Source organism: Cavia porcellus, unplaced genomic scaffold, assembly GCF_034190915.1.
Source record: "Cavia porcellus strain 051 isolate PalLab524CR breed Dunkin Hartley unplaced genomic scaffold, mCavPor4.1 scaffold_7, whole genome shotgun sequence".
Lineage (NCBI taxonomy): Eukaryota > Metazoa > Chordata > Mammalia > Rodentia > Caviidae > Cavia > Cavia porcellus.
The window spans coordinates 15086187-15113814 of NW_026947490.1; the positions used below are offsets into that span (position 1 = coordinate 15086187).

The 27628-nt window shown below is 44.1% G+C and overlaps 1 protein-coding gene and 1 long non-coding RNA gene across 3 annotated transcripts; both read right to left on the reverse strand.

Annotated features, from left to right (window-relative positions):
• Positions 1–20: 20 nt before the first annotated feature.
• LOC134476844 (uncharacterized) lies at positions 21–19233 on the reverse strand. Its single transcript, XR_010048610.1, has 8 exons — positions 18947–19233; positions 3547–3712; positions 2979–3469; positions 2783–2875; positions 1870–2192; positions 1048–1792; positions 793–960; positions 21–347 (listed from the first exon to the last, which is right to left on the reverse strand). It is a non-coding gene; the product is annotated as an uncharacterized LOC134476844 (long non-coding RNA).
• A 1828-nt stretch (positions 19234–21061) lies between these two features.
• Prodh2 (proline dehydrogenase 2) lies at positions 21062–27628 on the reverse strand. 2 transcript variants are annotated; one of them, XM_013149815.2, is made up of 10 exons: positions 27379–27628; positions 27108–27304; positions 26883–27021; positions 26716–26802; positions 25770–25850; positions 25540–25695; positions 25233–25399; positions 24565–24675; positions 23090–23175; positions 21062–21292 (listed from the first exon to the last, which is right to left on the reverse strand). In XM_013149815.2, exons 1-10 carry the CDS (start codon positions 27553–27555, stop codon positions 21129–21131), a joined length of 1365 nt encoding a protein of 454 aa, XP_013005269.1. In that variant the 5' UTR covers positions 27556–27628; the 3' UTR covers positions 21062–21128. The 2 variants fall into 2 exon arrangements, with proteins under 2 accessions (XP_013005269.1, XP_013005270.1); XM_013149816.2 differs by lacking the exon at positions 24565–24675.

A 27628-nucleotide genomic window follows, 5' to 3' on the forward strand; every position in this document is an offset into this window, starting at 1 on the left:
ATGGGTTCTTTGTCATTTTCTTTCCATAGGACAGGCATTGAGTGGGGAGTCAGTCCTTCTTGGAAGATTCCAGGGGGGCAATATCTGTAGGGAGAGGCCAGGGTATCCTAAGAATCCGTGTCAGTGGTAGGGTCTAGGCTAGGCTTGTCAGGGCCTAGGCTAGCCTTGTCTCCAAGTTGACATCCACTTTGCAGCTCTGCCATGATCTCTCCCAGCAGATCCATTCTGGAATAGGAAAGGGTAGACAGGATTACCTCATGGGTGGGGCTCTGGGTCCCCCCCCTAGGCCCCAGTTCTTACTTCTGGAGGCTGGTGAAGAGATCTCCCATCAGCTCAGTGCTGGCTGGCTACAAGACAAAAAAGCTGGGTGGCCATAAAGCTCCAGTGGGTCTAGAAGGGCCGGATAGGGTGTGGGATGGCCTTGAGGGCTATGGACTTCCTTGCCAGCAGCCTCTCAGTGTGGGAAGCCTCACTGTGGGTCAGCAGGCACGGTGGGCTCACAGGGATGGGGGTATAATGGAATAGAATGTATTGGGCTGCAACAGCCCCTGAAGGACAAGGATTTTGATGGAAAACTTCCTCTCAAACTGCTCCACAGGACTGCATCCCCAGCTAAAAAACTGAGACCTGCAAGCTGAAGTACACAGCAGGGCTCTGAGGGAAGCAATGTTGACCATGAGTCAGAGGTCAGTGTCCTGATATCACTGGTTAGAGGACAGGGAGCCAGGGGTTTCCTGGAGGGCAGGAATGGCAGAGTCAAAGGTCAGCAATGGGCTCTGAGGGTGTTCATACTGTTGATGTGGGCTCCAGACAGCAGGACGGGCTGACACTGGTGGTGGTGCTATGGCTAGAGCCAGGGGCATGACTATGGCTGCTGCCTAGAGTCAAGCTGCTGCTTGAGTACCAGGCTGCATTCCTGTGAACCCCACTGTAGTCTGTGACCTCAGGAGTCTCCAGGACCTATGGAGAACAACATCAGAGAGCTGACATGGATTGCTCAGTGCCTTATATCTCCCTTGGGCCCCCACATCCTCCTGAAGTTCCTACCTGGGATGGGATGGGGCTTGGGTACACAGACCTGGGCGTGGTCATGGCTCTGCGAGCTGCCTCATAGTACATTTGCTCTGGGAGATAGCCGAGACCTGGCTGGAATAAGGAGGCACAGCCCAGCTGGGCCCACCACCTACCATCACCCTCCCTTGCCCTCTAACCTGGTGGGGACCCCTGTGATACAGGGGTCAGTGTAGTCCACTTCAGTGGGGAACTGACCTCAGGATCTGAGTCCTAGGGAAATGAGGCTGAGTGTGGGGACACAGGCCCTGGCTGAGGCTTCATGGCTACCCTCACCCCCGCTGAGCCTGTACCTGAGCCATGGCCTCCCGCAGCAGGTATCGAGTACTCTGCAAGCTGCCCCAGCGGTTGGTAGGCCCTAGACCGAGCCCAGCCTGAACCAGGGCCTGGTAGTGGGTAGGCACCAAGGGATCCAAGACTGGACTCTCACCTGCCTCCAGCTTGGCCTTCACCTCAAGCCCCTCTCTCCCAGCCCAGGGAAGCTCTCCTGTGAGGAAGCACCATCAGAAGATCCCAACTAGTGGGCTGCCTCAGTGAGGTAGGGTATAGTACCACTCACTGACCAGTGAAGACTTCCTGGGCCAGGACACAGAAGCTGTAGAGGTCCGAGGTGGTGGCAGGCACATCGCCATGGATTAGTTCAAGAGGAAGCCATGGGTACAGTTCAGGAGGTGGGGGCAGTCCTATACCTGGGCCTCCCCAGGAGTAGCCCTGGTACAGCCTGTGGGATGCAAGGAGCTTGGTGAGCTGGTGGCTACTGGAAGGGACATGGGACAGGCATGTAGGACAAGCACTCACCTGGGTCTCAGGTGAGGTTGGTCCAGTGGGCGCCCATGCTCTAGGTTGCCCACCTTAGCCAGGCCAGGCCGTACCAGCTGCACAGCATGGGAGCTGAGACCGCCGTGAGCCCGGCAGCGGGCCTGCAGGAACAGCAGGGCCTCCAGCACCTGCAGCAGCATGCGGCCAGGCGGCGCACAGGTCCCTTTTCCCTCCATCTTGGTTGGTGCAGCACGACATGCAGGGAGCCTAGCCACACAGGCTCGAAGAGGAGACACAGCCCTGACAGGTTTACTGAGGGGCTCAGTGCCATCAGCAGCAGCAGATTGGGGTGATGCAGGGTGCTGGGAGGAGAAGAGCTGCTACTCACAGGCAGGCCCTGATCTGTATAGGGTGGGAGCTGTTCTTTTTTTTTTTTTTTTTTTTGTCTCACTATGTAATTTAGGCTGGTTTTGAACTCATTATGAAACCCAAATTGACCCTCCAACTCACAATGATCCTTCTAGCTCAGGCTCCCAAGTGCTGGGATATATAAGCATGTGCTACCATCCCTGGCCTCATGAAAGCTGTTCTTGGACAAAGACTAGCCACCATGTGCCAGGAGCAGACAATCTGTACCAGCTACCAGATAGAAAAACTGAGACCTTGGTCACACAACCCAGCAGTGACACAATTAGCACCCAGCCATACCCCCCCCGTCCATGATTCCTCCCACCTCCACCTTCTCTCTGGGGGCTTACAGGACACAGCACAGATAACCAGTGGGAAAGGGGACTCTAGCTGGAGACTTCTTGCTAGGTGCAGAAGTGATGATTCTGTCACCGTAGCAATTGCCACGCTTCCTGGTCTTTTGTTTATGAACCGCTTGAGTCCAGAGAGCAGGCTGAGAATAGTGCAGGGGAGCAGGCTGGGCAGAGGGGCTGAGACAGAGTACCTGCAGTGCTGAAGGTCAGCCAACAGCACATCAGGATGGACTCCAGGGTCCTTAAGCTGTCGCATAGTCACAAGGTTGCCCCTCCACAGGAAGCTGGAGAATAGGGAGCAACACAGAGGGCAGGTCTGAGATACAGGAATGAGAGTTCCTTGCAGAGGAAGTGTGGTCTGCAAGGGTATGGAAAAGGGGGTCTCACTTGGCCATGAGAGTATGGGAGCTGCTCTCATAGGTGCGGTCAGGCTCGCCTTGGGCTGGCAGCAGCTCCTTGGGGTCCGCCAAGGGTATGCCTGTTACCAGCCCCAGTGGCTGCTGGCTGCTCATCTGGAGATGCAGAACAGGACCATGAGGCAGGAAGAACACAGGAATGGCCCCTGCTCCCCCAACCATTAACACACACTTACGTGGCCAAACCCCAAGACTGGGGTTTTAGGTGATCTCCCAATCTGCTCTGGCCTTAGCATCCTGGGGTAAAGGGGGCTGAAGGAAAGGCTGGAGTACCTGGGTGTGGTGGATGGGCAGCCCCAGGGTGGACCATTACCTTTCTGTCTGTATCAGTGAACACAGGGAGCGCCGCAGGCTGTGCCCAGAGCCAGTGTACAATGGCCCTAGGGCTGCAATGGGTGCCAATTCCCCACCATGCAGTAGTGCTGACATGTGGATGCGACACAGCTGCAACAGCTCCACTACCTGGACAAAAGCACATGGGTGAGGCCAGGTGCAAGTGCTGCTCTGATGCCCCCACCTGCACCTGTGCCATGGCTCACCTCCCAGCTTTGTTTGGAGCCACCCTGCTCAGCCCAGTCTCGTGGTGTGCGACCCTGCTGGTCGTGCAGACGCAAGTCACCCCCTGCCTGCAGCAGCTGCAACATGATCTGGCTGCAGCCTGAGAAGGCACCTGCACGTACTGGTGTGCTGCCGTCAAGACAGCGGCTAGGGCAGAGCAAAGAGGATGGGAATGGATTAGGAAAGGAGCAGCAACAAAGTATGAGAAGCAGGAAGGTAGAGTGGTTATGTGAGTACATATGGGACCTTTGTGGGAATGAGAGGATCACTATGAGCATGGGAGGGACCTAGAGAATGAGAAGTCCTTGGGGGACAAGAGGGACCAAGAGGGTCACAGTAGCTGAAAGAGTTATAAGGGCAACAGGCCTCTGGGGAAGAAGCCAGGTCTCAGGCTTAGGGCCCTAGGGAGTATAGGGCATTGTGGCCTGTCCACTCACTGGTTGGGGTTGGCACCAAAGACCATCAAGAGCCACACGGCACAGCTGTGGCCCAGCAGAGCTGAGAGGAAAAGCCCCGTCTGCCCAGCAGAGTTCTCGCCATCAATCTGGACAACTGAGGGGTAGCAAGGATTAGGACTGTCCCTTCCCCAAACTTCTGGGGTAGAAGTCCTGGGAGCTATTTGGTAAACATTTTTGCTAATTCCTAGCCTCTACTGTCCCTCTGTGACCAGGTCATCACAGACCCCAGATTCTATCTCTGTTGATTCTATCTCTCCAGTTGCTGAGGGAGGACTTTGTCTCTGAATCTACTTCAACACAGTGCTTCAGAAATTGTCATTCAGTCCACAAAGTTGGAACAAGGAGTGATACCTGCCTGCTATGCAAACATCCATCCTCTTCCCAGAGGTATCAAAGTCACACAAAGACCACCCAGGCAAGGAGGAAGAGGATTTCATGGAACCTTGTACACTGGGATTGTAGACTCTACCAAGCTTTAACTTTCTGTGGTGTATATAGGTCTAATGTGGCCATCTTCCAAATCTTCAAGAAAAGCAAACTCTGAATTTCATCAGGAAATCTCCATTTACTTTGAACTCTGTATCTAATGGCTAAACCACATCAACCTCCTCTGTACTTCACCTCCATCTGTGCCAATCCCCTCCCTATAGCATCTGTATCCCCTTCCCCATCACTCATCCTCTGCCCCAAACCCTGTATTTTTGCCCAGTTCCTCTTCCTTCATGCTCTACCCCAGGGAGGACAAATGTCCTGTGTTCTTGTCCTTGTACTCCTATGCCCCTAGCAGACATGGCTAGGAATCATGCACTTGGTCGAAGTCAACTTACTCACTGCTATAGAATCCATCCAAATGTGGAACCTACTAGAACCTCTGAGTACCATCTTCATTTTATCACATTTTGCTCTCGATAGCCCACCAGGGCATCTTAACTGGTTTTCTATGCTCATCATGCAATACAAGTGCAGCTTCTTAGGGTTAGGGTTAGGATTAAACAAGAAACAAAACAAGAAAGATAGAAAAAAGGCAAACCCAAAGGGCAATGAGGTGGACTCTCTGAAAGCTACCCAACAGGCCTCTCTGAAGTGGTAACAACAAAGCAAATGAATGAGGCTCTGGAAAAAAATCAAATCAGAAATAATCTGTCAGGTAACTTCAGAGGTGGTGACCACAATGAAAAACATGTTTTGTGACTCTAGAGCAGATACACATTTTTAAAAATAGAGGCACTTGTTCCGGGAGAACATGGCGGACAGATAGCAGCAGCTACGGAGGCTCTCTGAAACACCCAGCTTAAAATTCAGGAATGGTGCTGAGTAAGGAATCATAAGCAAGAGGAGATATGCTCCGGTGACCCAAGAACGATCTGGGCTGAGAGAAACCAACTGGGAATGCAATCCTGGTTCTATAACAGGAACAGATAAAGCCTCAGCATGGAAGCTGGAGCCTGCACCATTGGAAGCAGGGATTTGGGTTTCCCGCCACCACTGCTGCGTCTGCATCGGCTAGGCAGGGAAAGAGACGTGCAGAAGCTCTGAGAATGGGAATCGGTGAACGGAGTTGAGAGCGGGACGGGCGGGGAGCCGTGCATCCACCTCCGGTGAGTGAGGGAAAACTGGGACTCTCCCACGGTCCAGGAGACTCCAACAGAGGACATTCTGGGACCGGGCAGACTTGCAGAAACAGGGCGCTGCAGTGACTTCAGTCACCAATCCTCCTCTCCAGCGGGATTGGTGAGCAGTGCCTAGCCCACATGACGCTGCTGGCTGAGACCCAGTAGGCTAGCACGGCCCAGGTCCCAGCTCCTGAAGGTAGATTGACCTGGAGGGGCGGGCCCCCCATAGGCTGCCTGGTCTGAAACTTCCTGGTGCGCTGCGGTGGGTGGGAACACCTAGCCGGCGTAATTCAATCAGACTGTGGCTGACAGGGAAGGAAGCTGGGCCTCCTATATACGCTTGCATATATAAGGAACAAAGAATACGGGAAGAGGCAGCAACAAGAAAGGGTCCTCGGCCCCCAATCCTGAGAAAGAGACAACAGCAGACACAGCACCAATAGACATAAAGCGCTATCTTAAGAGCCTCATAGACAAGTTCAGGAATGAAGTTATTAATGACCTGAAGCTACACATAAGCAGAATAGTTAGAAACATGCTAAGCACCACCCAAGAAAAAACAGATGGTGGAATGGAAGAACAGAAAAAGAGGGGAGAATTGTTTAATGGAGAAAATAGAGAAAGCATAGAATACGTGAAGCAGGTTCAAAGAGACTACCAGGAAACTAAAAAGTCTATCGAAAACTGGCATAACAGCTTGAAAGAAACTAAGGACAGATTATCTGAACTGGAGGGCAGATTTGTAATATGGGAGCATGAAATGAAAAACGTCTTAAAAATAACAAAGAAACAAACAGCAATAATACAAAGACTAGAAGATGATAAGAGGGTCTATAACTTAAGAATTAAGAACATAAAAGAAGAAGTAGGGACACAAACAAATGAACTACAAAAGCTACTCACAGAAATAATCCAGGAGAATTTTCCTAATTTAGCAAAAGGTAAAGATACTCAGTTGTATGAAGCATACAGGACCCCAGCCACCTACAACCCAAACAGAGCAACACCCAGGCATATAATAATTAAAATTCCAGAAATCCAATACAAGAACAGAATACTAAAAGCTGTCAGAGACAAGAAACAGATCACTTACAAGGGAACACCCATCAGAATTACAGCAGACTTCTCAGCACAAACCATCAAATCATGAAGAGCGTGGGGGGAAATAATTCAAGCTTTGAAAGATAATAATCTCCAGCTAAGATTGATATATCCTGCACAACTATCCCTGGAAATTGATGGAAAAACAAGGTGCTTCCAGGATAAAGAGGAACTAGGGGAATATGCAACCACCAATTCAACTCTACAGAGAATACTGCAAGATATTCTAAAAAAGAAAAATATGAAAAATCCAGAAGTAGCGGCAGAGAGGCCACAATGAATGGAGCAGAAAACAAAATGAAGAAGACAAACTGACAACTAATGACAGAAAAAGAGCTCAACAGAAATGAGGCAGAGAAGATTGGATGATAGGAACAGCTATTTTGGAGAAAATGACGTCTTAAGAGGTAATACTGATTTAGTATCATCTTGTTTTGAAGTCTCATCAAGCTTTTGTTCTTCTGTCTCCACTGGTCTAAACAGGTGGTATCTTATTGGATTTTATTATATATGATAGTATAAGCAAAACCTTTTATAGACAAGGAGATTATACAGAAACCATTGTTCATTTTCTGTTAGTTGATTCTAAATACCCTGTAATACTGTCATTCTCTTAAATTGTTTTACATTGTTTTGATATATTTGATGATACACTATATGAAGTTATACTCAAAGATTTTAAGGAAAGAGACAATCTGGTAACTACTTTTATGTCGGGATAATCTTGTGGTGAAACACTATTTTGCTTAAATGGTTATGTTTTGATCTGCGCTGATTTGCTGTTATGCCCTCTTTTATCTCAATCTCCATTTTATTATTTACTTTTTTATCCTTTTAATTAAGGGAAAATTAAATTAAAAATAGCAGGATATATTTTAGTAACCCACTTTGACTTTCCATTATCTTGATTTAAAGCCCTGTATTGCTCTCACCATCTTGTTTTGATTGATGTTCCTCTATTCTGTTTTGCTTGCTGTTCGAAAGTTTAGGCAACAGCTGTGAAGATAGTGGGATTCATTATGACGCCCATTCTGGTTGACTATTATCTACTTTTGAAGACCTATAATGTCTCCAATGTTTTGGTTTTGTTGGTTTTGTTCTTTACTGTTTTGTTCAAATTTTATTATAACTAATGATATAGGCAATTCTATTAGAGATAGCGGGAGGCATTATGGTAACCATTGTTGATCACCTAGTATTATGCTTTTACATTATCTATTACGTCCACACTTTTGATTTGACTGACTGTTCTGTTATGTCACTTTTGGTTCTACTCTCTTCCAAAAAAGTAATAAGAACTGTGGGAGCAACAAAACCCAAAATATGTAATTGTCATTGTACAAAAGAGAGGAAAAGAAAGTGCTCTAAACGATATAACTGCATGTATATTTAAGTGTATAGGATAGATAATGATATTACTGAGTTTTGTTGGATCATTGAACAGAACTGTTTGCAGTCTCACTGTTGGAATGTCCACTTTATAAGCTTTAATTTTGTAACTTGAACAATTATTTCTAAGATGACAAAATGTAATCTATTAACTAGTGATTTCCTACTGTTTTTTTTTCTGTAAATCTGTATAACTTGTACCCTTTCTCTGCTTTTTTTTTCTTTTTCTCCTTAAATAAAATTTTTTAAAAAGGATCAAAAAAAAAATAGAGGCACTTGGGGCTGGGGGTTTAGCTCAGTGGCATAAGCACCTTCCTTGAAAGCAGGCAGTCATGAGTTTGATCCCTGGTACCGATAAAAATGAAAAAGACAAAAAAAAAAAATAGAGGCACTTAGGAAAATAATGGAAACTATAAATGCCCAATATAGGAAAGAAATGGAATCCATGAAACAGATTCAAGCAGATATCCAGGAGATTAAAAATTCCATCAAGGGGCTGGGGATTTAGCTCAGCGGCATAAGTGCCTGCCTTGCAAGCCTGTGGTTGTGAGTTCGATCCCTGGTACCAGTAAAAATACAAAAAAAAAAAAAATTTAAAATTAAAAAAAAAAATTCCATCATAAGTGTCCATAGGAGAATGAACCAGTGTGAGGACAGAAGAAATCTCAGATACCAAAGACAGGCTAGTGGTTAGTGATCATGAACAGAAAGATTTCTTTAAAATAGCAAGGGATCATGAGAAATTAATCCAACAGCTGCTAGACGATGCAAGGAAGAATAACAGAAGAGTGACCAAAGTCAGTAAAAAGCAAGATATAAAAACCTGTTGAGGGCTGGGGGTTTATCTCAGTGGTATAAGTCCCTTTTGGCAAACTTGAGGTCGTGAGTTCAATCCCCAGCACCAAAAAACAAAACAAAACAAAACAAAAAAACTGTTCACAGATATCATGGCAGGAAACTTCTCTGGCAGGGAAAAAGAATTTGACATACAGACATACAGATAAGTGAGGCAAATAAAACTCCAATTAGCCATGACAAAAAAAACAAAAAACAAAAAACAATTTACATCAAGGCATATTATAGTCAAGATTCCAGAAATTCAACACAAGAACATCATATTAAAAGCTGTTAGAGAAAAGAAACAAATCAACTATAAAGGAAAGTCCATCAGAATCACAGCTGACTTCCAGTACAAACCCTCAAAGTCAAGGAGAAATTGAAGTATTTCAAGCCCTAAAAGAAAATAACCTCCAACCCAGATTCATGTATCCCACAAACCTGTCTTTCAAAATTAATGGAGAGGGAGTTCTGAAGATGGCAGCTTAATTTAAAAATTAAATTAGGATAGGTAGCAGGATAGAGAGCCTCTCGGAGAAAAACAACTCAGACACTAGAATTTAACACCATAGATAAAATCAGAAGAAGAGGGATTCTCACGACCCAGGAAGAAACTGAGGAAAAAGAAAAAGAAAAAAAGGAAGGAAAAACGTGGATGAAAGGCTGGAACCACCCACTGGGACCAGTCCTGCGCTGGGCTGGGTGCGCCTTGGAGTCAGACAATTTATGGTGACACTGAAGCCGCAGCTGCCAAAATTGGGAGTTGGTAAGTCCGGGGCCCTTGGTGGGAGGATGTGGCACAGCATAGAGTAGAGCCAAGGTGGAGAGCTGCATTAATTTACGGTGAGTGCTGGAAATTTCGTCCCACAGTGGGAGTAGCTGGCTAGATGACATATTGGAGTTGGGCAGGACAGGCCTGAACCCAGAGTGTCAGTCTGCCACCCCTGGCCCAAAGAGGACTGGTGGGATCTGCTTGACTGGGTCACACCCTTGGTCAGGATACAATAGCTAGGGATGAAATTGTCCCGAACCTGTAACATCCGCACAGCACAGACTAATGTGCTGAAGGCACTCACCGGTTGACTGGCTCAGAGAAGAAGGGCCAGCCCACATTGTCCCTGTGTACCTCAGATAACAGTAAACTGGAGAAGGCAGCAATCCCCTAGCCAGCACACTTCAGAAAAACCATAAGCAATACAGAAAGGGCCTGAGACCTCCACCACACACCTGTCTGAAAGAATCCAGAAACATGACAAGAGAAAGAAATAAGAAAAAGCCTCCAACTGCTGACCCTGGGAAAATAAGTCCAGGAAAGGTAAATACAAAAGAGATCCAGGGCAGCAATCATGCAATATCGGCCACAGCATTAGTAGACATAAAGAAATATATTTGTGGGGCTGGGGATTTAGCTCAGTGGCATAAGTGCCTGCCTTGCAAGTGTGCAGTCTTGAGTTCAATCCCTGATATCAATAAAAAAGAATAAGACAAAAAAAAGAAATACCTTTGTGACCTCATAGATGAACTTAAAACTGAAATTCTAATCCAAGTGAGGCAAGATATAAAAAGATTAATAAAAGAAATGCTAAGCCTCTCTCAAGAAGACACAGATGGAAGAATGGAGGAACCCAGAAAAAGAAGAGAAAACTTTGGTGAAGAATATAAACAAAATCTAGAAGACATGAAACAGATCCAAAGAGATTACAGGAAATTAAAAACTCCATTGAAAGCTGGCAAAATGCCTTGACAGAAACTAAAGTTAGACTTTCAAAATTTGAAGATAGATTTGCAATGTGTGATCGTGAAAGAAAAGATCTATTAAAAATAACAAGGAACCCTGAAGTAACAATACAAAGGCTAGAAGACAAGAGGATCTATAACTTAAGAATAAAAAATGTAAGCGAAGAAGCAGGAGTAAACACAAACGAATTACAAAGGCTATTCACAGAAATAATTAAGAAAAACTTCCCAAGCATAGGAAAAGGAAATGATATCCAGATAAGTGAGGCATACAGAACTCCAGCCAACTACAACCAAAACAAATCTACACCCAGACACATAATAATCAAGATCCCAGAAATTCAGCACAAGAACAGAGTATTAAAAACAGAGAAAAGAAACAGATTACCTATAAAGAAAAATCCATCAAAATCACAACAGACTTCTCAACACAAACTATCAATCAAGAAGAGCTTAGAATGAAATAGTCCAAGCCCTGAAAGAAAATAACCCCCTACCCAGATGTACCCTGAAAAACTCTCTCTCAAAATTAATGGAGAAACAAGATGTTTCCATGACAAAGAGGAACTGTGGGAGTTCATGACCAGCAATCCAACCCTACAAAAAATACTGAAGGACATTCCAGAGAGAGATAGAAAAACTATCAGGATTCCAGCAGCAGTGGCAGAGAGGCCTCAATGAACAGGGCAGACAGTGGAATGAAGGAGAAAAGTGGACAAACAGCAGAAAAATAGAATAGCAGAGATGAGGCAGAGAAGGTTGGCTATAATCTCTAATATAGACGGCCTTGATACACTAACAAAAAGAAACACAGGCAGAGTAGATCAGGAGATGGGTCCACTGAGATGCTCTGAATAGGAAATATACTCAACCTGAAAGAGGGTTAATAAACCGAAAGTCAAAGATGAGAAAATGATGCTCTATGTGACAGGGAACCAGAGAGAAATAGGGACAACTCATCCAGCAGCTGCAGATAGGATGGAAAGTCATGACACTTTTGTGCAGTGAACTACTCAGCTATGAGGAAGGAAAACCTTGAGGCTTTAGTAAGTAAAAGAATACAGCTCAAGATCAAGTTCCGGAGTAAAAAGGTTCACCACCACTTAAGACAGATAACTGGTTGCCCCCCAATCTAAAAACAAAAGGAGTTAGTGGGACCTAAAATATACAAAGCACCCTGAGAAAGGGAAAGGGAAGGAATTGTCTAAAAAAAGGAAGGCAGAGAACATTGTTAATAGTGTATCAGGATTTAACAGCCACATTAGTCTTTTTTTTTTTTTTTGTCTTTTTCGGTACCAGGGATCGAACTCACGACTGCCTGCTTACAAGGCAGGCGCTTATGCCGCTGAGCTAAATCCCCAGCCCCGCAGCCACATTAGTCTTATCACTCAGTTTAGTCTGATTTTATTCTGTTCCAGTCTGTCTACTCATTCTAGATTTGAGGGCACAGACAGCTATCCCAAAAATAGCAGGATACTACAGTAACTAACCTTAATTTCCTATTAATTTAAACTGAAGCCCTGTATTACTTACATTGTCTTACTATGAATGATCTTATTTGAATCTGGTTATATCCAGCGATCTAACTTGACTGATTTTATTCGAATTTGGTATGCTTGATAGTATCAAGTGTAAGGGTAGAGGCAACTACTCTGAAGATGACAAGATGCAATAAGATACCCATTCCGGCTTGATTATTAACTGCTTTTGAAGTCCTACAATGTCTCCAATGTTGTGCTCTTATTAAAACTGCTATGTAATGCTATGTTCAATTATATTATGCCTGATGATGTAGACAATTCTGTTGAAAATACCAAAAGACAGCATAGTATCTACTGTAGATCACCTAGTATTGTGGTTTTATATGTCTTTTTTGTTTCATGTTTTTCTAGGAATTTGGTTGTTTGTCTTGTTTTGATCTGTTTTTTCCTATAATACAGCAAGGATAGGTATACATGTAGAGATTCACACATGTGTAGAATTTCTAAACAGTTTATGGGAGCAGACTATATAATGCACGATGTAATGAACAGATACTCTGAAGAAGAGACACTAAGATACCCAGTGCTAATTCTGTAGCATTATGATATAAAATCTAGCAATACTATTATTCACTGTTCAGAGTGGTATTAGTCTAGTCTCATGTTTAATTTCAACATACGTAAAGATATGGACAGCTATTTTGAAGAGAACGAGAGACATTATGGCAGCCATTGTTGACTTCCCTATTGTCTAGTTTTGAAGACCTAAAATGCCTTCATCATCCTGTTTTGATTAGTTTAGTACTATATTGTTCAGTATGTATTCACTGTGTATGAAGAGGTGGACAATTATTGGAAGGAAACAAGAGACAATATGATAGACAGTGAAGATCTCCAGTGGTCTTGCTTTGAAATCTGTGTTTCTTAAAATTGTTTTCTTATGATCTGTTTTGTTCTGTTTAATTTTACCCTCTTTATAATTAAAAAAAAATTAACGAAGAACTTAGCTCAATGGCGTAAGCGCCTGTGTGGCAAGTGCAAGGTCACAAGTTTGATCCCCAATACTAAAAAAAAAAAAAAAAAAAAGTAATAGAGAACTAAGATAATTCCATGACAAAGAACACTTGAGAAAATTCATGATAACCAAGCTATCACTCCAAACACTCTAAACTCAGGTTTAAACTCAGGTTTAAATCAGGCATCAAACTCTCAGCCTCACTCCTGCTAGGCAGACACTGTGCCACTGAGCTATATCCCCAGGCCCTGAACCAAACTTTTGAACAAATGGACTTAAATGATGTATACAAGGTGTTCTACCTAACAACACCAGAATACACATTCTTCTCAGATGCACATAGGATGTTCTCCAAAAGAGACAATATTCTAGCTCATAGAACATGCTTAAGCAAATGAAAAGGAACTGAAATTACCCCATGCATTTTATCAGACCACAGTACAATGAAACTTGAAATCAATGGCAAAAGTAACTACAAGAACTTCATAAACACACGGAAACGTAACAACACCCTTTTGAACAACAATGGGTCACAGATGACATTAAAGAAGAAATTAGACAGTTTCTACAATTAAATAATAATAACACAACATACAGAGCTTATGGGGCACAGTAAGAGTAGTCCTATAAGGTAAATTTACAGCAGTGAAAACCCCGTATGAGGAAAACAACGAGTTCAAGTAAACAACTTAATGTTTAACTTCAAGCTTCTAGAAAAAGAACAGGCCAAGCCCAAACCTCATACAAGGGAAGAAATTATAAAGATGAGGGCAGAAATTAATGTAATAGAAACCAAGAAAACAATACAAAGAATCGATGAGTTGAAGAGTTAGTTCCTTGAAAGAGTAAATAAAATCAACAAACTCTTACTTAGAGTTTACAACAAACCTTACATTAGAAAGGAAAGAAAAATTCAAATCCATGCAATTAGGAATGAAAGGAGTGAAATCACAATAGACCCTGCAGAAATCCAGATCATCATCTATACCTACTTTGAGAGCTTATAGTCTAATAAGATTGAAAATACAGGAGAAATGAACAGATTCCTAGATGCATATGAATTACCAAAGCTAAATCAAGAAGCTACAAAAGGCTAGGGATTTGGCTCAGTAGTGTAAGCACCTGCCTGGCAAGGTCGTCAGCTCAATCCCCAGTATCAAAAAAAAGATACAAAAATCCTAAATAAACCAATATCAATCAATAAAATTGAGAGAAGACTTAATACCAGTACTTTTCAAAATTTTTAATGAAACTGAAAGGGAAGCAATACTCCCAAATTCATTCCTGGAAGCAAGCATTAACTCGATACCAAAACCAGAGAAGGACCCAACTAAGAAAGAGAGCTACAGGCCAATCTCCCTAATGAACATAGATGCAAAATTCCTCAGTAAGCGGCTAGGGATTCAGCTCAGCAGCATAAGCGCCTGCCTGGCAATTATGAGGTCATGAGTTCAATCCCTGGTACAAAAGAAAAAAAAAAATTCCTCAGTAAGATCCTGGCAAACAATGCAGCAAATAAGATTATATATCATGACCAAGTAGGATTCGTCCCAAAGATACAGGGATGGTTCAACATACATAAATCAATAAATCTTAACAGAGCCAAGGACAAAAACCATATGATCATCTCAATAGATACAGAATGGGGCTGGGGATTTAGCTCAGCGGCATAAGTACCTGCCTTGCAAACAGGCGGTCGTGAGTTCGATCCCCAGTACCGATAAAAATGAAAAAGACAAAAAAAAAAAAATAGATACAGAAAAAGCTTTTGAGAAAGTTCAGTTGCCCAATGCCAATGCCCCAAGTTCATGATAAAAACTCTACAGAAAATTGGAGTAAATGGGTCTTTATCTCAATCTGATAAAAGCCATCTATGACAAGCTAATAGCTAATATCATACTAAGTGGTCAAAAACTAAAAGCTGTCACTCTAAAATCAGGAATAAGACAAAGATGTCCATTCTCCCCACTGTTATTCAACATAGTTCTGGAAACTGTAGCCAGAGCAATTAGAAATAAATGGAATAATGATAGGAAAGTAAAAAGTTAAATTATCATTATTCACAGATAACATGTTAGTCTACATACAATAGAAGACTCCAAAAACTCTACCAAAAGACTTCTAGATTTAATAAACAAATTCAGTAGCATAGCTGGATACAAAGTGAACACTCAAAAAATAATAGTCATCCTGTACACAGATAACAAACTCACTGAGAAAGAATTAGGGAAACAATAGCTTTCACAATAGCATCCAAAATAAAGAAATACCTAGGAATCAATCTAATGAAGGACATAAAAGACCCCTACATTGAAAACTAGAGTACTCTGAAATGACACAAAAAACTGCTGAGCCATCTTTATATAAGGAATCAGTTTCTGAGAATCTTGCCTTCAATTTACCTTGTTCTTTGAGGATAACTGAGGGAACTGAACATTCACCCCAGATATGGTTTTACATGTACTTCCAGTACAAAAGAAACGATCTCATTTAGTATTTCCAGGCATTGTGACTTATCTGACTCGAGAAAAAAGAACTCACCCAGTCAGATGTTGGCCTGCTGCAATAACCCATTTGCATAGAAAAAGAGATCATCTTTTGAGAGCAGTGCTCCACACTCAGAACTCAAAAATTATAAAAGACAACGAAGGCCAAGAAGATTATCAAGATGAATTCAGATTAAGAGTTACAACTCAATCATCTGAAAAAATCCATTACCAGCTATTTTGGTGCTGCAGGTAGAAGAGCATGTGGCCAAGAGTACTGAGCTCTGGCTTGTCGAGGGGCATTTGACAGAAAGATGCATTGTCTTGTGGAATGGGAAGAAGTGACTGCATCCAGAAGTCTCATCTAGCTTTTGTTCTTCTGTCTCCAATGGTCTAAACAGGTTGTATCTTATTGGATTTTACTATGTACGATAGTATAAGAAAAAACCTTTTAAAGACAAGGAGATTATACAGAGACCATTGTTCATTTTCTGTTAGTCGATTCTAAATACTCTATAATGCTGTTATTCTCTTAAATGGATTTACATTGTTTTGATATACTTAATGCTACAATATATGAAGTTGTACTCAAGGACTTCAGGGAGGGAGTCAATATGGTAACTATCTTTGGGTCAGGATTAGCTGGTGGTGAAACACTATTCTGCTTAAATGGTTATGTTTTGATCTGCCCTGTTTCGCTGTTATGCCCTCTTTTTTTCTCAATCTCCACTCCATTATTTACTTTTTTATTTTTACCCATTTAATTACAGGGAAAAATATAGCAGGATATAATATAGTAACCCACTTTGACTTTCTATTATCTCGATTTGAAGCCCTGTATTACTCTCACCATCGTGTTTTTGACTGAGGTTCCTATATTCTGTTTTGCTGGATAGTATCAGGTTCGAAAGTTTAGGCATCAGCTGAGAAGATAATGAGATTCATTATAACGCCCATTCTCGTTGACTTTTATCTACTTTTGAAGACCTACAATGTCTCCAATGTTTTGGTTTTGTCGGTTTTATTCTTTACGGTTTTGTTCAATTGTATTACAACTAATGATATAGGCAATTCTATTAGAAATAGCGGGAGGCATTAGGGTAACCATTGTTGATCACCTTGTATTATGTTTTTATATTATCTATTATGTCCACCCTTTTGACTTGACCGATTCTGTTCTGTTATGTCACATTTGGTTTTACTCTCTTCCAAAAAAGCAACAAGAACCGTGGGAGCAATGAAACCCAAAATGTGTAATAGTCACTGTACAAAAGAGAGGAAAAGAAAGTGCTCTAAACTATATAACTGCATGTATATTTAAAAGTATAAGATAGAAAATGATATCACAGAGTTTTATTGGATCATTGAACAGAACTGTTTGCAGTATCATTGGTGGAATGTCCACTCTACAAGCTTTAATTTTGTGACTTGAACAATTATTTCTAAGATGGCAATATGTAATCCATTAACTAGTGATTTCCTACTGCGCATTTTTTTATTCTGTAAATCTGTATAACTTGTACCCCTTCACTGTTTTTTTTTCTTTCTTTTCTTTTCTCCTTAAATAAAAATTAAAAAAAAAAAAAAAAAAAAAAAAAAAAAAAAAAAGAAGTGACTGCATCCTGACTGTAGGACTGTAGGACTATTATGTTTACTGCACTCACTTTCTGTAGGTACCATTCAAAGCGCTAAAGGAGCCTGACTTTTACTATCTTTTTTAACAAAAACAAACAAAATATTCAGGATATGATACCAGTCTGAACATGTACTTGTCAATGTTAAGGATGTTGTAAATATCTATCTATCTGTATCTCTCTCTCTCTCTCTCTCTATATATATATATATATATATATATATATATATATATATATCTTTTAAAAATCAGAATAAAGATTTAACTTTTTAAATCATATAATTTGTAAATGTGTCTAGGATAAGATATTTAAAGTAATTCAACCTGCCCCCCCAAAAAAAAAACAGTTTCCAGAAGCAGAAAATATTCCATTTATGACCATATATACAAAAATCCTAAAAAAAGTTACACTTATCCTCAAAAAGCAATGATGACCAATACAAGAAAATCTAGCCAGACATGGTGGCACATGACTGTAATCCCTGCAGAAAAGAAAATCTATCAATGTAATAAAATACATTTATAGGTTAAAGGATGAAAAATATAGTGTTTAACTCAGCAGATACACAAAAAGAAAATGATAAATTTTATTTATCTTTTACTTTTTTTTTTTTGAGACAGGGTCTTGATATGTAGTTCAGGCTGACCTTGAGCTCACTGGGTAGCCTGGGCTGGCCTTGAACTTGTGGTGATCCTCCTGCCTCAATTGCTTCAGTGCTGGGATTACAGGTGTGTGCCATTACACCCAGCAAAATTTAATACCTATTTATGGTTGGGAAGAAAAAAAAAGCAGACAATTCAAGTGGAAATGCCCTTATTTTATAAAAATTACAAATGGGGCTAGAGATTTAGCTCAGTGGCATAAGCGCCTGCCTTGCAAGCAGGCAGTCATGAGTTCGATCCCCGATGCCAATAAAAAGGAAAAAGACAAAAAAAATAAAAATTACAAACCAGAAACCAATAGCGCACGTACTACTTAACAGAAAAATGCTAATGCATCTTTTAAATATGAAGAACAAGGAAAAAGACATTCACTGGGGTTTGGGAGTTCTGGCCAATACTTTAAAGGCAAAAAAAAGAAAGAAAGAAATTAGACTTTAAATATTCAGGAGTTGAGACCATACCTTTACTATCTTCAGCTAATCAACAACTATTAATCAAGTTCAGAAAGTGGCTAAACACAGAATCAATTTACCAAAATCAATGAAATTGGAAACTGTGGGTGTTCATTGTGGAGTTAATTTCCTCTTTACATGTCAATAACTTCCTGTCACGGAAAAAACTCACACACCTCCTGTGGCCCTTCACTGTCAGAATGAGCTGTTTCTTTGGCCTGAGTCCTGCACTACTCACACATTCCCAGTTCATTTTTATCTCAGGGCATTTGCACGGGCTATTCTAGCTTCCAAGAGTCTCTTCCCTGGCTTTTTGCATGATCAGCTCTTACACTGTGGGACGTCAGTATCACTTCACCTGAAAAGCCATCCTGTCTGTTGTGTCTCATCCCCATTCTTTATTCCCCCCCCCCATAGATTTTATTCTCAATGTTCCAGAGGTCACACCTCCTTAAATCTCCATCTTGGAACCCTTCTTTACTGCAGCCACAAGCTCCCCAACAGCCAACGCCTCACCTCTCGGCAGGAGCCTCGCCAGGCTCCAGCTTGGGCCCCCGGCCATGGCCAGGCGAAGTAGACGACTTAGTTGGGTATCTAAGTTTCGCATGGAGCCCACCTCCACGGGGAGACCAGAGGGCAGGGAAGGCATCTTCGCAGGAGACAAAAGCCAGGAAACAACAAGGACAGAGAGGGCTGGTATGGACGGCTGGCCTAGGCGAGAAAGAGATTCAGGGGGTGTCTGATGGGAAGGAAAGCATCTGGATGAGAAAGGGATGGGCAGGAGTGGGGTTCCATATCACAAGATCCGGGCACTAAGGGAGGCTGACAGCTGCAGGAGATCCAACCAAAGTGGGGCAGGAAGAAAGTTCTTAGGGCTGGGGAGGGGCCTGCAAGGGTAGTAAAGGAGCTTGGAGGACAGGGAGGAGTCTGAAGGCTTGGGAGGAGCTGGTTACTGGCTTTGGAAGAGGGGCCTCCTGACCTGAGGCAATGTGGTCTGTGGGCTCAGGGGGGGTCTCTATATGGGGTGAGCTCCACAGGCTGCAGAACAGCCCAGGGAAGGGAGGGCTCTGTGGGCTGGGGAAAGCTGCTGTTTAGGCTGGTGTTTCTGAGAGGCTGAGACAGGAACATGGCAAGCGAGAGTTCAGCCTGGGCAATTTTGCGACATAATGAGGTCTCAAAAGCGAACAAACAAGGACTGGGGATGTAGTTTAGTGTGAAGACCCTAGGTTCAACCCCCAGTCGTTGGGGGTTAGGTAGGGGGAGCGGGTGTCAGGACTTCCTAAGGGGAAGACAATATCAGACTAGAGGAGGGGGACTGGTGAACAGCTGAGGACCCTAAAAGCTCTTAAGAGCTTTCGGCCTGGACTCCTGTCCAGACGACTTTGTACCTACCGTTGGGCGGAACAGTGGCCACTCGGGTACTACCACGTGACCCTGATGCACCAATGGTTGTCTGAGCAGGAATTCTAGCGCATGCGTATTAGTGGTTTCCTAACACAATCTAACTTACCTAAGAGAAGTGCCTAGGGCCCCGGGATGACTGCAAGAAGAAACATCTCTGCCAGAGGTTTCAGCTGTATTCTGGGCGTTCCTCCTTTGTTGCCTGAACTCCAGAACTTGGGGGGAGGGGGGAGGCGGGGCAGTGGTCTCTTTCTGATCCCTGTGTTGCATTCTTGGCTGTTTTCCCTTGCTTTTCATTCACTTCTGTAGACTGCTTTTCTGCCTCTGTCGCTGCCTCTCGCCTGAGCCCCATACCTAGGAGCCCCACAACATACCCACATGGATGTCCCCTGGGGTCTGTCACACCTACCAGTTTCCACAATGTCCTCAGAATCTCCTCCAAGCTCTTCTCACCCATCCCTTTCACAGACTTGACACCACAGACCCTCTTTGCAAGTCAGAGCCCTGAGCCTTTTTCTGGTCATATCCTTCCCACAGGACCCATGGGCTCCATGGCATACGCTCGCAGCCCCCTTCTCTCCTCCAGACTCCCAGCCTTGTTCCAGCCTGGACTCCCAGCCTGTCTCCACTACCCAGTCTGTCCTCCACATGGCAGCCACAGAGATCTTCTCTTGACCCTTTTTTCTCCCACTGGAAATATCTCCTGAATCCCCCGTGGCCTTGGGACACAACCCCCACCCTTCTCTCTGCCATGTGAGACTGCAGCCTCTGGCCATGCACATCCCTCCATCCCTGTCTCTTCGCTTCCCAGTCTGGATCACATTTCTCTGTTTTTGCCATGTCCTTGTTCTTGTTCCTTTCAATCTTCATGATTCTTCTTCTTTTTTTTTTTTTTTTTTTTTTTTTTTTTTGTCTTTTTCCTTTTTATCGGTACCGGGGATCGAACTCACGACTGCCTGCTTGCAAGGCAGGTGCTTATGCCGCTGAGCCAAATCCCCAGCCCCCATGATTCTTCTTATGAATACTTTCTTAATCACCACGGGGTGGCTCAGGTGCCACTTCTGACCTTCCATATCCTCCCCACCCCCCGGGCTTCCCCACCATAGTCATTATTCCTCCAGCTATGTCCTTGCTGTATGCCATGGCATTTATGAGCCTGGACACCTCCCCCCAGCCCAGGTCAGGCTGGATGAAGTCAAGATGAGTCCTTCCCCAAGGAAACAGCTTCAGTTAGTTCAGCAGCAGGAGCTTTATTGACCATATGACCCCAGGGGTGCTACTAGGAGACTCTTGGGCATCACCCTAGCAGCCTCCGCCACAGTTCTTGTCTGAGCAGCATCTGTTCCCTGCGGGAACCCTGCAACACACTGCTGTTCTCCTGAGCCCTCCGGATCAGGTAGGGGATCACCTCTTTCAGGGAGCCATAGGGGATGGACTTGTACACTGCATAGCCAGCTTGCCCTGGGAAGGAGAATGTTGGGAGGATGTGTTCAGTCTTGGGAGAGGCACCTCCAAACTTGTCTGTGATAGAGATGTCCGTTTTTTGAGAACATGTCCAAAGTGAGTTGTACAAAATTTCTCATTGAAAAAATGAAAAATCCAGGAAAAAGCATTTAAAAGAAATGTATATTAATTTTTTTATAGTACCATGGGTTGAACTGAGGGCCTTGTTTTTTGTGTTTTTACTTTAAGAAACTGAGTCACTAAATTCCCCCATCTGTACCAAAACCACTGAGGCAGGGTCAGTCTCCCACCCGGCAACTATAGAAAGACAAACTATAACTATAGAAAGACAAAGAGAGATCTGTAGTTTCAAGGGCCACTGGGATGATCAGTTGCTCTCAGTGGAACAAAGGGCCAAGCGTAAGAGTGACCATAGGTTTTATTGCTTGCTCACTGGCAAGAATATAGGATATAGGTTGTAAGTGAGTGTTTAGGAATAATATGCAGGCCTGGCTTGTAATAGAGGGACAAAGTACTTTTGTGTCAGGCACACAGGTTCTCCAATTATAGAGTAGCTTAACAAATAACTTGATGTTTGGAAAGCAGCACCTTTTCTGCTGGGAAGGTATATTTCATTTTGAGTCTCAGCATAGACATTATCTCATGTCTTAACCCTGGAATTTCATAGGATCTTGCTCAAGCCTCTATTCCAGCTATCAGTGGTGGTGGGCAGTTCTGTTGCTTAGCTGCAATGAGTCACATTGGTGCCTCAACTGGACTTGGTCACATTCTTTTTAACCAATTAAAGGAACATTTGTTTCTATATAGACAGCTCTGTACCTACAGGTAGGCAGAACCAAGATGAGGGCTAAACAGAACAGGGACAAGAGGATTCATTTCTCAGAGGACTGTGGCTTGGTGGTCCCCTAAGAGACTGAGCTTGAACCTGTGATCCTCCTGCATCAGGCTCCCAGAGTACTGGGATTACAAGTATGTTCCTCCATACCCACCAAGAAATGTTTTAAGGTAATTAAAATGCTGCTAAAATATCAAGGAATTTATTAATCCAAGAATTAAGAGAAAATGAGGTGAGCTGGACATGGTGGTACATCCTTGTAATCCCAGCACTTGGGAGGCTGAGGCAGGAGGATCACTGCAAGTTCAAGGCCAGCCTGGGCTACAAAGTGAGTTCAAGGCCAGCCTGAACTGCAAAGTAAGACCCTGTCTCAAAAAGACTTAGATAGATAGGTAGATAGGTAGATAGATAGATAGATAGATAGAGTGGAGGTTTAGAGAGTCAGAGAAAGTAAGGGAAGGATTAGGCGGGCAAATCACAAGTGTGAACCCAACCTGGACAACTTAGTGACTTATCAAGACCCTGTCTTGTACAGCGGGAAGAAAACAGAAAAATCCATCTCTGAGGGGTCATGGTCATGGGTTAGCTCCCTTGAATATTTGCAGCCCAACCAGTAGCATGGCAATATCTCAAGATGTGAATTTAGGGTAAAGTGGATTTGTGGCCCTTACCACCCAGCAGGAAGAAACATAAATCTTATTATCTCAGGTTCTGGGGAGCAGCACATTCAGGATCACAAAGCACACAGGAAACATGACGCCATGATCAAGAACCAGCAGCCCTAGTAATGCCCTGAAAGAGCCACAGATCTAAGGATAACACACTTACTATGAAAGTGCTAAAGGATAGGGGGCTGGCTAGGCATTGGTTGGGAATAGCAGAGGGGATCTGGTTGGGAGAGAAGGAGAGCTGAGGTGAGGGCTGGGAGTAGAGCGTGAGGGTGATAGGCATTCACATACCCAGTGCCAGGGAGACGTGGTCACACATGCCCAGAAGTTGTCCAAAACAGACAGGCCCATCCGGAGGAATGCCCAGCTCCCACATGCTACAGAAAAGGCCACATCATCAGTCCAGACAGAGGCTTGATTTAGAGCAGCAAATCAACTATCACATACCTTTATGGCTACTGCAGTATTTCAGATATTGAAGCACAGTTGGCACTCCATATCCAGGAGTTCTGAATGCACAGATTCAACCAACCATGGATCAAAAATACTTGAAAAAAATTATGTCTGGTACTGAACATGTGCATGCTTTTTTCTATCTTTATTCCCTAAACAATACAGTATAACAACTACTTCTGTAGCATTTACATTGCATTAGATATTATAAATCATCTTGAGATAATTTAAAGTACACGTGAAGATGTATGTAGGTTATATGCAAATACTATATGCTATTTTTTTTTTTTGGTACCAGGGATTGAACTCATGACTTCACACTTGCCAGGCAGGCGCTTATGTCGCTGAGCTACATCCCCAGCCCCTATATGCTATTTTATATGAGAAATTTGACTATCTGAGGATTTTGGTATCTCTAGATTTTGATCTCCATGGGAGCAGGGGATTTCCTGGAACCAGTCTCCATGGATAATGAAAGCTGACTGTCATTCTTTTTTTTTTTTTTTTTTTTTGATCTTTTTTGTTTTTATCGGTACCGGGGATCGAACTCACGACTGGCTGCTTGCAAGGCAGGCGCTTATGCCGCTGAGCTAAATCCCCAGTCCCCCTGACTGTCATTCTAAACTCAGTGGTTATGGCTTGTGTCTAGATGTCCCCACAAAGCCTCATGCAGTCATAGGTAGGGCTTTTCAGAGATGGCTGGATCTGAAGTGTGTGAATCTAGGATCAAGGATGATTGATTCATGGTACAATGCTAAGTTTAAAGGTATGAGTGCCTGAATAAAATATAAAGGACCAAAAGAGAGTCCCTGCTTGTCACTTGTCCTTGCTTTGCTTGCTGATTTGCTCGCCTTCTGCCTGCCATGAACTATTTCTCCACTATAATACCCCTCTGCCAGGCCACCTGGCCTTGGAGCCAGCTGATTATGGACTGAAACCTCTACAAACTGTGAGTCAAAATAAATGTTTCCTCCTTTAACTTTAGATGTCAGGTATTTTGTCTCAGGAATGATAAAAATAACTAAGACAATGGTAAAAGAGCACACTTGAGTTTCCCTGAAGACCCTGGGTTCCAATTCTTGAACCTGTAGACCTCTCCAGTCACTGTCTCATTGCCTTGTCCAACTGGGGCCTATAGGGCCTACAAGCACAGCAGGGATAAGATATGTTTAATATCTTCCTCAGACATCTTACTAGATCTCTTCTTGTTCCATTTTCATCACCCTCTACCCATCCCTGGCACATGAGCAAAGGAGAGGAAGGAAGGGGACTTCTTCTTGTGGGTGCCTAGCTCCAAGTACCCCACTTCATACCACTTGGTTGCCTGTTGAACAGATTCCTCATTGTGGGAAGCCACTATGAGATGGCACATAGGGCCATGGTGGGACACATGGTTCAGCATGAACTCCAGACAGCGACTGTAACTGAAGGGAGATGCCACAGTCAGCGCAAGACTCCTGTCCTTGGAGAGATGAGGTGTTCCCAAGTGTGTGGTCTCAAGCCACACAATTCCTTCACTTCACATGTACCAGCTCTGAGAGACATCCTTCTCTGAGCCACTGTCCTTGTTAACCCTGAGAATCCATTTAACAGTACTATTGTGAGGACAGAGTAAGATGATGGTGCATATAAAGTCTTTGGCACATTGGCAGTGTCACAGCAGAGGGTCATATCATATGTACAAGATGACATTTCCCCAAGACTCATTCCTGCAGCATTTTCTATACAATACGATCAGTAACAACACATATGTCCAAAAGTGGAGAAGCAGTTACATGAATGGCACACAGAGGACCATGGGGTGAGGGATAGGGACAAAGGAGGGGTAAAGGGTTCAAAAGGAGGCTGTTGTACAGAAGGGGGCCTGGGAGAAGGTGTGAAGTGTGGATGTACCCCAAATGCCTCATGGTGGGCAGTGGTCTCTAAGGAAAGGTTGCAAGGTGTTGTTATTTCTCCTCAGGCCAACTTGGCCCTTTCCTACCTCTGATTGGTGGCCTCATAATTAGGCTGCGTAGGATCTTTAGTCCCTTGGAGCCGAGCCACTATTCTCTCCTTCTCCAGATATGCACCTCGTACCAACTTCACCCCAAAGGCGAGACCTGCCTTGTGTGCAGCTTCAGCATCATGCCTCAGCCACTCGTGTGTGTCCTATAGAGACAAGGTGGTTCAACTGGGCAAAGGCCAGGTGCCCACCACACTCTCTAGAGATCTCACTCACCTGAAAAAAGGAATTAAGATGTATTATGTATATATTCCAATTCCCCACAAGGTATGTAAACATTATGTACTTGCAGATAGGCCTGGTAAGTGTTCCACACCCAGGGCCCGCCTTCCCTGGGGCTGTTCCAGCGCACAGCCAGGGTAGCCACCAGCAGAGAGAGTGCAGGGTTGATGAAGGTGTACTCTGCGTCCACCAGGAGCCGCACATGCTGGGAGCGGGCGTACTGAGGGCAAGACTCAGTGTCAGGGCCCCAGGCAGTCAGCCTGGGAAGGAGCCAAACCATGGCAGCAGTATTACCTGTGCCAGCCGGTGCAAGCGGTTCAGGGAGGCCTGCAGATGCTGGTTCTGCTCAGCGTTGAGGCAGGAGACCTGAATGCTCTGGAGGTAGCAAGGAGGCAAAAGGGGTTCAGGACTGCTGGACTCTCCTGGATGTAAATTTCCCCACCACCAAGACAGGGAAAAAAGTTTAGAGAGTGTTAAAAATTAGGGGAAAAATAATATCAGATAGATGCGTCATGTTTCCTATGATGAGTGTGATCATTATGTACACCTGAAATGTACCAATAAATGTAATTAAAAACTAGATGTGTGTGGGGAGGTACTGGAGGCCGAACCCAGGGCCTTTGTACTGACTTACATCCCTACTCCTTTAAAAAATATATTTTTTTAAAATTTTGAAACAAGATCTTGCTAACTTGTTAAGTTACCTAGGCTGGGTTGGAACTTGCAATCTTTCTACCTCCCAGATTAGACAGATACTATTTACTGAGGTGTAACACAGTGATTAGGAGACCAGACTGGGTTTGAATCCTAGCTCACCCACTTTCTGTGTGACCTTGAGCAAGTCATAGAACTCTCTGGGTCTCAGTTTCTCCCCTGTGAAATGAAGATGATCAGTATCTAGTTCCTGGAGTTGTCACGAACATAAATCAGTCACACCATCGTTTGTCATAATTGTCAGTTACCGTTCATAAATGTGTGTACTACACTTTTATATGACTGGGCGCACACTAAATTTGTTTACATGCACACATTACCAGCACACAAGTAACACATTATACTACAACTTTACCATAGCGCCGGTATCACTAGGTGATAGGAAATTTTCAGCCCTGTTATAATCTTATAGATCTTTCACTGAATATGTGGTCTGTCATTGACTGAAACACCCTCCTGGAGCTCATGACTGTATTTAAACTTGTCACATCCAGTCCTGGGGACTCTAATCCCCTGAGGTCGTTACCTGGCCAGAATCCATGGCTTCAGCCAGCCTCTCTGGACTCAGCTCTGAGGAGGACCCTGGCCTTCTGATCCACGAGGTCAGCTCTTTCTGAAATGAGGTGGTGGGTTGGTGAGAGGAATCTGATGAGCAGCTGCATCCTCAGACCCCCAGCCTGGCCTGCTCCTTACACAAAGTCGTATGCTGGTCAGCGCTGTTATCCTCAGCTGCATGAGGCGGTTCCCAGCTGGTCCAGGGTTCTCCATGAGGCCTCGGGACAGGTCCACACACCGCAGCATAGCGCTGAGGTTGTCCTCATACCAGGACTCTCTGCCAGCCCACGGGGATCAGAGTCCGGGCCAGGAAGCCCCTTCCTGCCGTCCTCCCACCCTCCCTGGTCCTGGCCCCCTACTCACCCAGTCTTGGCAGCTGAATCAGGCTCTTCCTCAATGGGTACTGCCAGCAGAGGCCTCAGGCCAAGACCCTGCATCTGCCGGACATAGCCCTTCACCTCCTCTATGGTCTCCCCGGCCACGAACTGCCCATACATGGATGCTCGGAGGAGCGCCCCAGAAACCCGAGAGCCCAGGAGTCTCTGAGACCAGGCCTGGAGCTGGGTGACAGGGACCAAGGACTCAGTGCCAGGCCTGGGTAGCCATCAGGTCAATCCTCAGGACCATTGCTCACCGCCAGCCCATGGGTGACCAGAGGGGGCCAGGCACACAGCCGTAGCACCAGCAAAGCCCGTGCCAATTCTGCTTTGGTCTTGAGGTGGAAGGCTGAGCCATCAAAACTCAGGGGCTTCCAGTCCCCTGATGGGGATCCAGCTCGAGAACAGAGTACTCGGCAAGTCGACAACATCATGAGTTGTTCACTACCTCCAGCCTTTTAGGGGAAGGGGCTTTGGAGCTGAGGGGCACAAGTGCCCCTTTCCCAA